The sequence below is a fragment of the Ambystoma mexicanum genome, chromosome 12 (genome assembly GCF_040938575.1).
Source record: "Ambystoma mexicanum isolate Mex_15411 chromosome 12, UKY_AmexF1_1, whole genome shotgun sequence".
NCBI lineage: Eukaryota > Metazoa > Chordata > Amphibia > Caudata > Ambystomatidae > Ambystoma > Ambystoma mexicanum.
In genome coordinates this window covers 1,173,230,090-1,173,247,109 of record NC_090936.1, presented here as the reverse complement: position 1 = coordinate 1,173,247,109, position 17,020 = coordinate 1,173,230,090, and the positions used below count along the sequence as shown (strand labels likewise).

General features: G+C 43.3%; 1 protein-coding gene across 2 annotated transcripts in view; it reads left to right on the top strand.

Moving 5' to 3' along the window:
* Nucleotides 1–17,020, top strand: part of FGD6 (FYVE, RhoGEF and PH domain containing 6) — a 316,035-nt gene that overhangs the window by 60,134 nt on the left and 238,881 nt on the right. For both annotated transcript variants that reach the window (XM_069629811.1, XM_069629812.1), the window contains exon 2: nucleotides 693–3,087. In XM_069629811.1, coding sequence (XP_069485912.1) covers nucleotides 693–3,087 — 2,395 coding nt within the window. The remainder of the gene's footprint in view (nucleotides 1–692; nucleotides 3,088–17,020) is intronic.

Below are 17,020 nucleotides of genomic sequence, written 5' to 3'. Positions count from 1 at the left end.
GATTGGCTGCCAGGTTTTTCATGTGAACCCCTGATCCTTGAAACCCAGCCCAGGATTTGAGGTTGGAGGGCAGGAAGGAACCGCAGGATGCAAGGTGACTGTGGGCAACGAGAATAATTCCCGCGCCCAACCTGTGGAGCTCGGAGCTTTAGCAGCCGGGCCTGTGTACTTTCCGCTTACGGTCTTCCGAAGGGCGTTCAACCCCCAAAGCACTTCGAGGCCATACCCTTGGCAGTAGGTGCTATACAAATGACACACATGGGCCTGATTCATGTAAGTGTTTTATAATGGCGCAATCCCATAGGAAAATGTTCTGTGAATCAGGGCCCATATATAAAAAACATTTTTTTTAAAGTATCTGAAATTGACCAGATCCACTGATCTGAATATATTATTGGAATACATTTGTATCTTCTAAAATGCAATACTAACCTGCAATCCTCATTTAGTCTCTTGCAAATCCAGACGACCGTACTCGTGTTCTCCCGCCCCGGCAGCACCCCCTGCACCAAACCCTCCTACCCCATCCCCCCCGATCCATAGTCTCCATAAACGTAATTAGTTGTGGTTGGGGCATTTCAACTAGATCTACAGTTGCAGTGTTTTGCAGTCACGTAGACTTGCATGTTTTGCTTGAATAATGCCCTAGACTAGAAAGTGTTCAGCTGAATTCTTTCTTTCTTTTTTTGTAGATATCAAGAAGCCTCCTGTGGCCCCCAAACCCAAGTTCGTCATCCATCCTCCAGTGGCACCCAAGCCAGAGTCTTTGATCGGCAATGTTCTCCAAGCCTCAAAGAAGCCCAAGCCAGTCATCGCTCCAAAGCCGAAAGTCCTAAAAAGCTCTTCCTTCCGCGAGCCCAGGACCCCATCGGCCTTCAATAAAAACGCCAGTTTGGAAGAGCTCAAAGGGAACCGCTCTGAGAGCCTGGACTTCTTGAACTGCAAGAACGGCCCATCGGGGGAAGGCCACGATGGTCCTTCGTACATCATCTCCATGTGTACTCACAAACTGGGGAACGGGGAGAACTTGTATAACACTCGAACCGTTTTCGAACAGCTTGAAAAACTCAGTTTGGAAAATACTGAAATTTGTAGACAACCAACGCCATCCCCCAAAACAAGGTGGAAACGGGATACTCATGATGACAGGGGAACAAATGCTAATCAAATTGTATTGAACAGTTGTGTTCTGGAAACTAATGTAAAAAATGCTTTCTGTCGAAACATACTCTCCAATAGCTGCCATTTCAAGCACACGGATCCCCATACTGACGCACAAGGGAACGGCAGCCTGTGTAAAAGTCAAGAGGACCTGAGACGTGTGAGCTCGGACCAGTCTTTATCGAGCTCTAAGGAGTGTATATGCAAAGTAAACCCCAGCAAATTGAATGGTGATGTGTGTGAACTTCACAAACCTGGCCGTAGTCCAAAAGGATGCAAGAAAACTGCCTGTCCCACAGACCAAGACCATGCAGGAAACTGCAAAACGGACAATGCAAGGACCACGCCGGAAAGCGTCAAAGATGCATGCCCGCAGGCAAAACCCTCGGACCCTTCAGCAAAAGTGCAGCCGGTCCCAAAACCAAGGAAACTGCGGGTTGCCTGTCTCATCCGCCAAGACTGCATTGATTCTCCGGGAGATGGAACGAGTGAACTCGTCTATTCCGAGTCACGCACTGTTGAATCGGCTGAACCTGTGTTGAAGAAATTAACAACAATTAATGTACTTGGGGAAAGTGTTTCCTATCAGGAAGAGCCAAGGGGAACCGTGAATGAGGAGCCAATTTCTTTGCATGGAGGCGAGGGGACCTCTTTGATCGAGGTATCTGCTGGTTTGGAGAACTCGGATCTTCAGAAAGGCGGCTCTTTGGCTGCAACTAAAATCTCCATTGTGGAAGAAAACGTGGACCGTGCTTTGAATCAGGACCAGCGATGTTCACCAAATCTTGATGACCGAGAGGATGACTCCAGTGATCCTGGTACTGTCGATAAAAGGTCCAGTTTCATAAGATGCTGTTCCCTTTCCATGAGCTTACCGAAACAACTCAAAATAACTTGCAATCAGCATTTATCTGCAAATAGTGGTTTTGAGTCCACGAACCCAAAAAAGGACAGCGAGCTTCCTTTAAAGCCTGAAGGCTCCCCTAGGGTTGCACCGAAGAAACCCCAGAGGCACAGTCTGCCAGCAGCTGGACCGCTCAAGAAAGCTGCATCAGAAGAGCTTGTTGAGAAACGCTGCTACGTTTCGAATGGGGAACCCAATACTCAAGCGGTTGTGAATGAGATCCGACTGCGACACGCATTGGCCAAAGAGCACAGTGTGTCGGCGTCTCATGATCTTCCAACGCGGACATCTGAAAAACCAGTTTGGAAACTGCATCGGCCTATTCTTCCCTTTTCATGTAGTCCGGAGTCGCTGAAGGCATCTTCCAGCAATGAGAAGTCAACTTTTGTCACAAAGCCAAGGGCAAAATCCTTATCCTCTGTAGACATGGAAAGGATCGATAAGCCGAACAAGGACCCTCCAAAAAAAAGTACTTTCAAAAAGCTTCTGAACATGAAATTGTCAGTGTGCATAATGAAGAGCGACTTCCAGAGGTTTTTGTGTAAAGGTAGCCAGTCTGGGGATGGCTCTTCAGACAGACTTTCTTCTGGGGAAGGGAAGGCAGGTGGCCAGAATGTAAGCTCTGCTTCCCCAGTAGATGATAGGAAAACGAAACCAGCCAAAGCACAGTCAGCCGATTCGTGCAGCCCCGAGTCGCAGAAGAAAAGGCTGATGGACAAGTGCCAACTAGAAACATCCTCTCGTCACCGATCTGGATCCTTGGGGGATCAACCGACGTTCCTGGTGGAAAACCCTCTGGATCAGCCCTTGAATTTTGTGACCAATCATTGCGAAGTAGAATACGAAAACTTACGCCACTACGATGAAATCCCGGAGTACGAAAATCTGCCCTTCACCTTGCATTCGGATGAAAATACATGCTATGAATGGCAGAATTCCAGCAGCGTCGAAGACTACGACACCACCGTGTACGAGATGCAAGACCCTTATGAAGGCTCAGAACGGCGACTTCTGTACGACAGGTAAAATCAGCAAAAATGGCAAAGCCCGTTCACAGCTACCTTTTTTAAATAACATGTTCTTGATGTGATCAATATTTAATATGTTATTTTCTATTGTATGTCTAAGAACGTCTATGAATACTTTTACCACTGTATTCCTACCTGAATGTTGAAAGATTTTAAATTTGTAGTAATGTTAATGCTATCGCTGAATGCCGACTGGTCAAAAAAACAAAAAATTCCATGACCAGCAAATGCATACAAATTGATGACAATTTGAAAGTGATATTTGAGTCATTTTTAGGCAGAGGTGTTTATGTATCTGCGAGCATTGGTTACTTGGTGACCCAGAAGGCTCCGGTATGGTGTTTGACTCGGCTCGACCAATCGTGAAGGAAAACAAGGATGGAAGTACTTTGGGGGTAGCTTATAGGGAAGACCTCATGTTTGCTAGATATTTCAAATGCTTTCTTTATTAACTCCTCTGTAAACCTGTGCACCATAGAAATGAGCGATCATTATTATTGTCTTTTTTTGTATTGCGGAGTGCATGGTGTAAGGGCTTGGTGCACTTGAAAGCAGAGCTCTAAGTCTGAACACATTTCTTTTTCTGGCTCTCTTGTAGATAGTGGTTTGTGATGAGAAGGTATATTATTTAATTGGGTGAAGCTTGGTGTCTTTTGTGTATATAATGCTGGAAGACTTTGAAGACACTTGGGGAAATATTATCAGGTGCTTGATGAATGTATAATGAACATTGTTAAGTTTGTTAAACTCAATAACAGAAATAAATGTCAAAATCACAAACTTAACAAAGTTCATTATACATTAATCAAGCACCTGATAATATTTTCCGAATGTCTTCAAAGTCGTCCTTACATTTCCTGTATGTGTGTGTGTGTGTGTGTGTGTGTGTGTGTATGTATATATGTGTATATATATATATATATATATCACATTGTTTTTATCTGCTGTAGATTGCAGAGTGCTTTGTTGGTAAAAATGAACTCAAGACTTCAGTGAGCTTTGAATAAAACTGTCTGGCATGATTCCTTTAAAAACCTTTGCTTACTTGGCATTTGTATGTATTTCCAGCTGATATCCTGGGGTCCATCACCTAAATCGGGGGTCTGCAACCTTGAGTTCTCCAGGTACTTTGGACTATAGCGTCCCTTAACTGTAGCCAGCAAAGTAAATGGTGAGGGATCATGGGAGTTGTAGTCCAAAACATCTGAAGAGCCACAGGTTGCAGATCTCCAGATATCGGCGCCATTTAGTCCTGTAATGTTTAGCTTAATAAGAGATTCCTTAAATTGTTCAATAAGTGTTTTATTTAAATCTGTCAATGAGTTTTAATACGTTTTATAGTAGTATTTCACTTGATTAAGCTGTGCGTGGAGGCGGAAGAGTGCTCGACAAGACTGTTGCTGGCTAAAAGGGTGGGGGTAGAGTTTCCTCTGCCTTTGTGGTTTCCGGTCCGGTTTCCTCAGCATGTTGTCCGATTCATGAATATAATTGGGAACACATTGTTTCTAGAGGAACATGCGAGTTGCCATTGTACGCAATACATATTTGGGACCCTGCTTTTTCCCCCGTTGTGCACATGTTCAGGTGAAGAATCGTTTTTTGTTTGCCATAACTACTTAATTTGCTTAGATGGTCCATGATAAGCTAGAAGCAGGGGCACCTTGCAAAGTTGGCTTCGCTTGGTCACCTTTCCGGAGAATTGGTTGGAGTTGTCTGATGATCTTGCACTGGGATTCTGGCAGACAGTTCTGGGAAACGACCAATGGAACGCTAGTCTTGGCCTTTTTTGTTGCATTTATTCAGAGATTGTACCTGGAGGATTCTGGTCCCCAGTGGATTTTGTCTTTTTTAATTATATGGATTAAAACATGTTTTCTGTTGGGTCTGCGCGTATCTGTCAGTAGCGCGTGACTTGCAGTAAGTGGTGGCATGCTCTGTGTACACTCAGTCATACTTGTCATTTTTCACGGTACTGGCTTAGTCTGTTGGATTGCCATACAGCAAGCTGTGTGGTCTGTTTTCCATTATTGTGACACTTGTATCTGGGAAGTGTTTGTTTTGGGGACTGGCTGAGTTTGAAGTTAATGGGGAGGGGGTTACATTTGTTTGGATTTTTGTGACCATATGGAGTGATATGTGCGACTTAAAAAAATATACCAGGGTATGTAGTGCCAAACATCAGTAGCATTGCGTATTATGGTGCAATTCATTCCCCCATATCTGTTCCCAACGTTGACCGGTATATGTTTTGCCTTCATGTTACCACCCACTGGGTGATATTGTCAATGTATCATCTATGTATTTCTTTGCTGCACATGGCTATGGTGGGTCTGTAACTGAAAAGGTAAGTTAAAGTTGCCTGATGGTGCTACGCAAATGGTGTTTTCCCCCCTGCTCCCTTCTTCAGAATCATGGCTGTGACATCGCTCTCCTAGAACCACCCGATGAACTGCAGTGTGGCTTGTAAGAGGATTCAATTCAACACTACAGCTAAGTCAACGCCTAGTCTATAATACTGAATGAAAACCCTTATTGATATATCTTTATGTCCAGTTCATGCGTTCTGGATGACTACCCTTATATAACACCCCTCTATTGGAATCCCCCTGACCCCACTGAGCCAAGAAGTAGTTCTGTTTTGCAAGTTAAAAGGTTTATTTGATAATTTAAACAATAGATATATATATCACACCTTATAATAAATTAATAATTGAATATCACACTTAATCTGATATGATAAATATTAACAACGGAGAATCTGGCACTAGCACACTTCTTTATAATCACTAATGAGTTGAGATGAAATGGATAAGGTAGCACACTGGTAAATAGGTACAGAAGTATAATGTGGTAGAGAATGCTTTATAGGGTTCAAGGAAATGCAAGGTTGAATGAATGAAATGCAGTATAGAAAATACTCAATATGATTTCAACAAAACAATGTAATCACTTTTCTCTGGCAATCCCCTCCCCCCCTTGATGCAATGCAAGGAAATGGAAGGAAGCACACAGTTCTCAGAAATGCAATCAACTGTAATTCAGTTCACCCCAGCAAGCTTACACTACAGAAAACAGATAGGAGTTTTGAAAACACAGGCAAAATGCTTTGATATGTGCTGGCAATTCAGTGAAAAGTATGCTAAAATGCTTTTGATTCCCTCTAGAGGTTCAGGGTGAATGGTATCTAGTTAATATTAGCTCAGGCTCACTCTTGCAATGATTCAGGAATGATTAGCAGGTTAAACGAATTTCTGGCAAATGGAAGGCAAGCAGCAGCTGTTTTTACACGAGGAGAAATTTGCAAATCGCGGTAAAATTCGCGGATGCGTGTTCCGCGATTGCGGTAAAACTATAGGGGGTAGGAATGCGGTTCTAGGTTCGTAGGAAAGCCACGATTCTAACCTTTCAGATGAAAGTTATTGCAAGTCTCTAGCACAAACGGTTGCGGAGATATGAGTGATTAAATAACGGTCGTTTTTCAGATTTGAAATTTTAAAAGCTCAAAATGACAAGTGACAGATTTTGCAGCTAGAATGACAGGTGACAGATTTGGAGCTATCAGGCAGTTCTACTTAGGTTAAATAGATTGAATTAGATGAATTTAAACTAAGAGATTGGTTCTACACAGTTCTGCTGGGTACTCACACTATATTCTTGAATTAAATGGGCCTCATCACGGATCTGGTCAGGGTTTTAGACTGGGCTCTGGTCTCTCTCTGGGCACAGCGTCTGGTCTCTGGAACTGCTCGCTCTCTGGTCTGGTCTCTTAGTTCTGGATAGATTGAAGTCTCTAGTTTGGCTTTCTGGAGGTTGATGAATTTGAAGTCTGGATCTCTGGATGTTGTATGGTCCGGCAGAGCGCGTTGCAGCAAATGGAATTGAAGGTCTCTATCTGTCCTGTCTGTCTGCTTTTATGTGTTTTGAGAGTGGGTGTGTATGTTGGTCATAACTAACTTGCCCCTCTCACTTGTCATTGGTCAAATTTCCATTCCTCACTTGATTGGCGAAGCTAAGTTGTGTCAGAGTGATGTCATTTTATGGCTTGCAGATAGGACACTCCCCTGTCAGATTGCACACATTCTATATTTGATAACAAAAGACATATTTCACAGTTACACAGTTGCTTGAAATTGCATATACATGGTGTGGCTGAATTTAGCCATGTCTCTGTCCAAAACTGCTGTTTCTAAGAGCTTGCATTCAGAAATGGCAGATAATTGACTTTTTAACTGATTTTTCAATTTCTGACATTGACCCAACTTTACATACATGTGCGCAGGGAGTATGGACATTAACTGATGAAGTTTCAGATTTTTAACATGCATACATTTAGAGTAATATCCACTTTTCCGCTGACACCCCCCTGAACATACCACCGGTTCTAAAAACCTCTTAAACTGTGGGCAGAAAAATCACAAGAATTATGGTATCATTTATAAAATTTTCACATGTCCGCTCTATGAATGATCCATCTTTTTAAAGTTATGTTCTGGCTCCAAAGGGGTGTGGTTTCCTCTCAGCACAAGGTAGAAATACTGGTTTATCCAGTTCTGCCAAGCCAGCTTCTGTCTCCAGTTTCTCCCCCTCCCAGTTTCTGCCAAGAGTAAGCCACTTTTACGACCCCTGCAATATAAGATTTGCTTGGGTCCTGAAAGGCTCATTGTTCAAGAGGAAGCCATTTATGATCCTCTCAATAAACCCTCTGCCTGGGTGAAGGGAGTTGCATTGTTCACTCTCCTGCAGAGCACAGGTAATTCAATTATCAGATAGATGGTATATTCTTAGTGTGGCCAGCAAAAAGGCAGATAGTCCTGGGAACACAGCTGTGACTCAAGTTTCACTCCTGATGGGGGTAGTTGTCAAGCAAAATCAAGTTCCTTAAGCCAGACTTTCAGCTAACTGTCCTGTTTTTTGTTGCTTTTTAAATTAACTTGCAATTTTACACATGCAGCTAGAATGCTGATTCTAAGTGCAAAACTATGACATTTCAACAGTTACAAAGGCATGTGACACCAAACATAGGTCACTCATTTAATCTAAACATTTTCGATTTTAGTGTCTTTAAATCCAGTGCAACTTAAACTGCTGACTCCATAGCTCAGCCAGTTTTGTTATAAGCATTGTTCTGGGCTCTTCATTTCCAAGATTTTGTAGGCACACAAAACTCCATCCTGCCAAATGTCTGCTGGTGTTCAGTGAATATTTTGCACATATTGTAATGTTTGAAAATAGGCATTTTGAGCCTGCCTTCAGAGAAACACAGGGTGGTTTTAAAACGCCGGCTTTTGGATAGTGGTGAGTACTCGTACTGCACCCATTTTTGGGATTTAACAAATGAATTCCCCACAATTCTAAGTTGCATTTGGCAATCAGCATTGCCATTCCCAATGGTTTCAGACTACTGTGCGGGTAGTCCAATGGTGGTTTTAAAAGCGCTTTGAAGCTAACCGGCGCTACTGTTTTTCCTTTGGCAACCCATTTCCCTCATGGCAACCCGGCCTTTCATTCTCGCACTGGTGGGTGGCAAGTGAGGCAACCATTTTGCTGGGCGCACAAACTGCGCAGCTTTCCTGGATTTCGGCGCACATGTGGGTTTTCCGCCATCTTGAATTTTCTAAGCCCACAGCACCAAATGTTGCAGCATGATTACTTGCACGTGGGTCAAGACACCCAACAGGCTGGTCTTGCGATTGGTGGCCATGCAACGGCAGTCTGTTCCAGATGTTGGGTGTGTTTGAGAGAAGTGGGAGGGTTATGCTAATATGTGAGGAACTATAGAACCGCTCCCACAGGAAAGGGGCCTCTTTTCCCTGAACCCTGATGCCCGAGAACGAGACTAGACAAGCTATGGAAAAAACCTGCACTGCCTTTGGCACAGGACACCCTTTTGACAGCAGGGATGTCATTTGTGGGTAGCTAGGGGTCACAGTCTCCCTTGCTACCACTGCTGTCTCCCTTGTTACCCCAAGCCCAAAAATAGTTTCTTTTATTTATTCTGTTAACCTGGCTGTAACCAGTATCCTGTGGGTATTTCTCAAGGTCCATGGGCAGCAGAACATGGAACCATCCCATTTGGTGGTCACACAACTAAAAGATCTTTGTAATATGGGCCTGTACACACTGATATTAACAGTACATATGCTGATGAAATGCATATCATATTACAGTGATATCGTAACTATATTTTTCTTAGTGTACTGTGGAACAATGCTATGTGATGCCATGTTCTGTTTTGTCATGGGGTGAAAGTCACTTGGGGGTGGGACCAAATTATATCACTTCCTGCGAGGTCAAGGGTTGTGCGATGTCACTTCCGTTATCCCTGGCACTTTGGTGAAATTACATCCCTGGTTGACGGGGATCCCAGTGCCCCTAGCCTGCCAGGGCTGGGGGTGTGTCCAATAACTGAGATCTGGACTCCACAATGCATGGCTGTGGTTGATAGTGTCAAGCCCCCCAAGAGAGAGAATCCTGGAAGGTAGTACTGACCGAACATCTGTCGCAATTCTGGCTCTAGGGTAAACCAAAGGAATCCAGACTACCCATGACAGAAATCTCTCTATAGATAGGAAAGTGGTGGAATAGGTAGCCCTACAGCCCTGCCACTAAACCTTTGTTTCTACCCTTCTCTGCCATTCATTGCAGCAGCGTCCCGGCACAGATATCCACATGTGTCTGAGTTCTCCCTTGATAAGAAATGTGATTTACAGATGAGGAATGTGCTAGCTAAACTGCATTCAAGTTGAGAATTGAGGAAAGAACTTTCCTGCTGCTCTAGATCACTCTTTTCCTGTGGCCTATTTTAAGCCACTGCTCAGGAAGTCTTGAGTTTGTGCTTTGGTCCTTAGCGTAGAGGTTTTTATTTTGGTACCGGTGTTCGACGAGAACCGCTCTGAACGACCTTTCTGGAACGGCTCCCGCCCTCCATCCCACAAGACCATTTATCATTTTATTAATTCAGGAGTTATTTGAAACCGATGCATTTGGATCAAGTGACCACTTCAGAGCGGCACCAGGAGGTGAAGAAAGGCAATAGAGCAGCAGGGACGGGGTAAAGGAGGAGCGCGCGGGAAGTGAGAATCTGAACGAAGGGACAAACTATCGAGGACCATACTGCACCGATCAGCTTATTCTGCTCAAGGTTCAGGGCAGGGGAGTAGCAAGTGCCCCAGGGGTTCAAGAAGTTCTAATTCTGCTGAAATAATTGACCAGCTTATTGGGTGCACAGTGCTGATTAGAGAGAAGAATACAATGTGACGTTCTCTATTATAGTTTACATTTAAGCGTGTGGAAGTCAAATGATTGTACTTGAAGAAGCTATTAGCATTGTCATATGGGGTGCCCATGTCCTCGGCTGTGGCAGAGGAGCTCCAACTCCAGGGAACTGCCTTTTGAAAAGGCTTCTACCTTTCACTCTTCTTCATGTCAGCCAAGACTGACATGAAGTCCTATCATGTATCCGAGGAGTGTATCTATCCCAGTTCTAATCCCAGTAGGGTTCTCCTAGCCCTTGCTCCTTTTGAGGTTGAGCTATTGAGTCCCATTAAGCTGGGTAATAATAGCCACTTATTAGAGTCCAAGACACACAAAAAACGTAACACTCAAAATGCTTTGTCGCAAGTACATGTTACCATTGCCCAAGCACCTTTTATATAGTATGTTACATCCAGGCCACAGGGTTTGAGCAAAGAACGGTGGTGGCCATCTTGGAATGGGCAATATTGGCACAAATACCTTTAAATTGTACCATATTTTTTCTTTGCATGCATATTAATCTTCAACCATCCACCACCTTGATTACATGTAACAATGATCGAACAAACCAGATAAATCAATTTTAAACATCGGTAGGCCAAGCCCGTCGTGTTTCATATTGGTACCTTTTATATTTATAGTGGCATACAGACGACTCAAGAAGTAACACAAATCACTTGATGATCACTATGCATTTAAACTAGAAGTAGCTTTTGATAACTGCATTGGAAAGTACAACCCATGTATTAAACTGAAATACTTCTAGAATCCCAATTGAAGTCAGAAAACAGGGTATTGTATGTTTCTCAATTTCATAGTACACCCAATCGGAAGGTTAAAGTATTGTTGTAATGCTTTAATCGCCCAAATGTACATTGTGATCATGGATGTCATTTTACGGTTGGGGGGCAAAGGGGGTTTTCCCCTCACCCCCACTTTTGTGGCACACCATTTTGTCCCACTCATTTGGCAGGGGCTCCTTTCATTTGTCCCCTCTCCCAACATGTTCAGCAAACTTACTCCACTCAGTGCTCCAGGTTGTAGTGCTCATAAGTGCATAATCCATTGGCCCGGCATGTGTTCTTGTATTCACATGTTCAGGCAACGTATATTGCATCGCATGAGCAAATCAGGATGCAAATTGGCAACATTTAAGTGCAGTTGGTCATATGTTAAATTTCCCAACTCGGTTGTGTTTTTACATCCATACAGAGCTTTCTTTTGTTCATTCCATATGTGCATGTGGAATGCATATTAAAAGCCTGGAGCGTTATTTTGAAGTCTGTGAACCTTTGTGGTCTCTTCACCATCCGATCTCCGGCAGTGGGTAACTTCCTGAAAGCAAAGGACAGGCATGTACTTTGTCCACTAGCACCTTGGAGCGTCTCATGTGCTCGATGGAATTACCAGTAATGATCTCAGACCCAAATAACCAGACAGACTCAAAGAAAATAGCAAAGTACTATATTATTATCAGCTCAAATAAAGTAGGGAAATCTGGTGAAGAATTGTAGTCCACGCACTCACAATCAGATTATACAAAGATTGTATACCTCAAAGTGCGTCATCTATGACGTCATCATTTGTGGCAAACTTAAAAACCTATTGAAGGGAGGGATTGGTTAAGGGAACATATGTACCAAAGCATTAGTAACGTTACTGGATGCCCCTTAACCACCCCATAATATGTAAGCGAGGAATTATAGCAGAATAACAGCAGCGGCTTGGCCTGTGCAACACTCTACAGCATGTTCTTACACAGAACCCCATGATTGATTAGCATTCTCTCCCAACCTTCGACTTTTTACCTGTTAGCAGCACGTAAGCAAAACAAAACTCTAATGCAGAGTGCAGCGTCGGACTACTACCCACTTGCCCAATTCATCATCTCTCATTGGGCAGGCCCTAAGCCAAGGCTTCTCATTCGCAGATGACCTTGCAGCCTGTTCTCTGTTCTGTGACTTTCAAGGGAGTGTAGGCACACCATTCTCTTCATCTGAGGCTTAATGAATAGCCCTGGTTTTCGACTTCTGAATCGCGTGTGAGGAGACCACAATTTTGTCCATTTTGACCTTTCATTTAGTGCTATTCAATCAGGGTGGGTGTACTCCTCTTGGCCTCTGGAGACTTGGTTGCTCTACCTCACATAGACTTTCTGCGTCTTTGATTGTCCAATACTTGGCACTTGCAGAGGTTTTCTTGTTTACTTAATTTAAGGGAAATATGTCTTACCTACATGGTTTATCCTCTGAACTACCTATGTGCCTAGCAATTATTCCTTGGTGTGGCATCCTTGATTCCCAGCCAATAGACGCCTCTTTATTCCTCACACAAAGCTGCTTTTCACATTCTATGTAAAACTACCTTTTTTTTTTTAAAGGTCTCAAGAGAAAAAGACCAATTTTCTTTTGATAGGAAAACCGGCTTTGTAAAGTTCTTCTTGTCTTGAGACCTTTAAAAGGTTTTCCTTTTTTTAAATATTTGGGGGTTTTTACTGCTGAGCCCCCCATTATTCTTCCCCGGTCCCCACCCTCTCCTGTGGGGTTTCGGCCCGAGCCCTCCCTGCCCCTAAACCAACAGACACACCAACTGAAACGCACATTTACCTGTTCTCCTCGCCCTCCACTTCCTGGTCCTGCAGAGCCTCTCAACCCCGGCACGCACTCATGTGAGGCAGGGGCATGACAGTTCGATTTAGAAAGACTGTTCCGTGCGGTCTTTCTAAATCGACCTTTCACTGAAAATATCTGTATAACATCTTTTCACTGGGGATGGTTTTTCCAGCATCTCCTGGCTCTGCAGCCCTGGTCTGTCTCTGAGGTACCTTGATTGGTGCACGAGTGCGACGTCCATCTTTTTCTCATGGCCGCTTTAGTCGCATTATATTTTCTTCTGCTGCAAGCTTCTCTATATCTCATCTACCATGCATTTCTGCATATGTACATTCACTTTCTCTTACTTATTTCTTTGGTGCACTTGATTTCTTTATGTTCAATTACATGTTTCTCTAATTACTTCAGTTACATCTTCATTCTTTATTCCGTTGGAGGGTACATTCGATCCGGTTGTCTGAGTGCATAACGTCTCATACATTCGATGCAGCATTGGGGTGATCCTTGTGTCGCACATAGGGCTCTTCTAATATTGTTCCAGTATAACGGAGGTGAGGTGCCCGGAGTCTATCCATGACGTACATGTCTGCTCCTCTACAACCTACTGCCTATTTCAATTTAGGTTCTTGCTATAAAATACTCCAGTGTTTGGCTATCTTTCGACTCTCTTGTTCCCATGTACTAACCCCAATGAATAGTCTGTTTGTAGCCACCATTTTCGTTTTAGCATTAGGTTATGCAAGGCTGTTTCTAGAGACATTGTTCCCATTCTCTAGTGCCTTGACCAGGAACCATTCTGGGTCGCCACCTTTCCTAGAGTGCAGAGTGTCTTTGCCTTAACATCATTATCTTGATTCAGCCTACAATTAAGCTTTGCTCTTCAAAGCAGCTTGCATAAGGGTATATTCCACTAACTGGATTCCATATGTGCGCTACACGCACGCAAGACTGAATTGCATGCAGTTAGATTACCATACAGTGATGTCTCTACTTAAGTCTGACTTTAATTTCAAAATACAAATAGTAGACCGATGTTTGACTACGTTCATTAAAAAAAAAATCGAGATTCTTGGAGCTGGAATTCAGAAATGTCACTACTCCAGTAGTTGTTTACCCCATCTCATAATGGGAGAATATTGTTTTAAAGTCTCCTGTCTAAAGTCTGGATATACCCCAATTGTCGTCGGGCATAGAAATTCGTAGCGCCTGCTTTTTTCACTGCCCCCCTTCTTCCTACCCCTCTCCTGGCTATAGGCTGGCACTTCACCAATTGCCGTCAGGCATAGTAAGTCGTAGCCGCCTGTTCTATCAGCCACTTACCCCTCCCCCTCCCCTCATCATTCTCTCCTTCACCACTTCTCTTTCTCCTAGCACTTACTACTATCATTGTCTCCTGACTTCTGATAGCAGCTTGTCCAACCCGCCTTTCCCTCCTTGTTCCTTCCGTCCCTCCCTTGACTACTCTGAACTGTCTTCCGACTTCTTGTAGCTTCTAGTTTGTTTCCTCTCCTCCTCACTCTCTCCACCTCCCCCTGCCCCCTTCCACTCCTCCTGTAACTCTTGCACTGCAACAATTGTCGCCAGGCATAGTAATGCTACTGCTTGTTTTGTTCTCCTTTCTTCCCTTCCCTTCCTACCCCTTATTTTTCCATGCACTTGTACTATATGATATGATATGATAGTTTTTTTCACATTCTAATTTGTTTCAAGGACCTGAAAGAATGTAACTGTATTCTCCCTTGTTCCCTCCCTCCTTGAAGCGCTTTGAAACACATTGCGTATAGGCGCTGCACAAATAAACAATCAAAATATTGCTAATATAGCAGAAACACAAAACTGTGCTCTGCATACTGACAACTCTCCTTGCCTGGAGCCTGTGTTTGTTCTCATCTATCAAGCATCAGGTTTGCATGAACCGGGCCAAACAAGAGCCCATTGCTGTACCCCTTATTTGCCAGAACCCTGTATCCTCTAACAAGAAAACATGATTTGTGAGATATTCGTAGTCTGGAGTAGTACTTCATTTTGCCCCACATAGCTAGCTGAACATTTCCCAAAACAAATGTAACAGCCCTCAATTCAGCCCAATGTTTAATAGCAGTATATAAATATTTAATATCTAAAGCAGCTACTCTTCCTTCCCTGGGTTATCTTATTAATCTGTGCTAAAGCATCCCACGCATCTTGGACAAATTGTGAGCACAGCGATGCAGAGAGTTATAAATTGATCAGTCTAAACAGACTATTTTTCACAGCTGAACTGAAGCCACAATACAACTACCCAGGGGTGATTTGAGGGATTTATGCAGCTTCAGCAGCAGGTGCACACGTGGCGTGAGCAGAGAAATAGTGATTTGCTGTATCTCTCCCTCATTGAGCATACCTTTATCCTACTGTCCTTGTAAACTAGAATCAATCGTCATGTCTGACTCTGAGCTTTGTCTTATTTGACACTTCCTACATTCTCTTCGACGTAGCTGGGTATAGGCCTTCTTTTTAAATGTAAATCGTAATGCAACATTGCCACCTTTGTCCGACGGCTTAATCACAGGACTTCGATTATTCAAGAGTGGTTATAAAGATCTTTTTTGTTCTAAAGTGGCATTGTGTATGCATAGAGATCTTGTTCCAATACGTTTTTGTCTAGTGTGGGGGGCTGTAACTTGCAGCTCTCCAGATGCTTTAGACTATGACTCCTCACCATTAACAGTGCTGATTAGGTCTGATGGAAGTTGTAGTTCTGCCCAACTGCGGGCCTCGAGGGCCAGAATCCTGCTGGGTTTTTAGGATATCCCTCATTAACCTTCATGATGAAAAATGTGCAAGTATGCAAATTGAACTCAAGAATATTAATGATTGGTATCCTGAAAACCCAGCATGGATCCGACCCTCGAGGCCTGGAGTTGGACAACCTTTCAGAGAGCCAAAGATTTCAGACTCCCTGTTCTAGAGTAATAAAGTCTGTAAGACCCAGTCTCTAAAATATTCTGACTAGCTTCCTCAATCTGTATTGGTTATTTTTGTTTTATTTTTGTTTTTTGTTTTATTGGTTTGACAAAGTTAAACCTTTAACATTCCCTTAGCAATCCCTCCTCAAAGAGGTGGAGGCCCCCCTAAAAATAGGGTCGAGTTCCAAAATCTCTAAATGATCGTCCCTAGGCCGGAGGCACTAGTTATTTGGGTGGCATCCACCTCAGATTCCCCCTCCTCCCGCTCCAGATTCAAAGCTTCAACAAATTTCAGAGCATCCAAGGTACGGCCCACTTTCTCAGCTGTAATGAGCCTTTCCCAATACTCTTCTTCGTTTTCCTCCGTGATCAGACTCGTATAATTTCCCATATACATCAACCGAATCAGTTTAAGGCTCGGGCAAGTCAACATCACATGCCTTATAGTTTCCAATTGGGCCTTCTTTCTACAAAATCTACAATGTGCTAGTGATTTGTCAATTTGCCTTCTACGCCACCTTAATTCTCTCGAGTGCCAGATGTTAAACCTACAGCGCATGAGCAGATCTCGATAGTGCTGTGAGGGGAATTTCATCAAATATGGAGGTAGTAAATTCAGGACTTTGCGTTCCCAGATGGCATTGTGACATAGGTCTCGTGCTGATTTCTTTTCCTGTGTTTCCTCCCAATCTTTTTCCCGATTTGTTCTTTTAGCCTTTTCTGGATTGTTTTTCAGAGTATCTTCGGAAATCGACAGATGTTTCAAAGTATCTTCACACCTCTTTTTCCAGTCTTGTAGAATTGAATCACTACTGGAATCGCCTAGCTTTGCTAGGATTCTGAATGGTGCAGGTGGATTATCTAAGATGCACTTTCTATAGAGGGATAATGCTTTCCACGTCGTGATTGAAATGACGGATTGCAGTCTTAATTCCATTCTTATAAGTTCCAGGGGTAATGAATTCGGAAGGCGCAAAATCTTTCGCCAGAAGTAGGCTTCACATTGGTTCCAGACCTCCCAACGTAGGGCTAAAAGAGCCTCGGCTCCATATGTGATGACGGCTACTACCTTTTGCTTGTAGAAGGTTATAACCGGCAATAAAGAGAATTTCC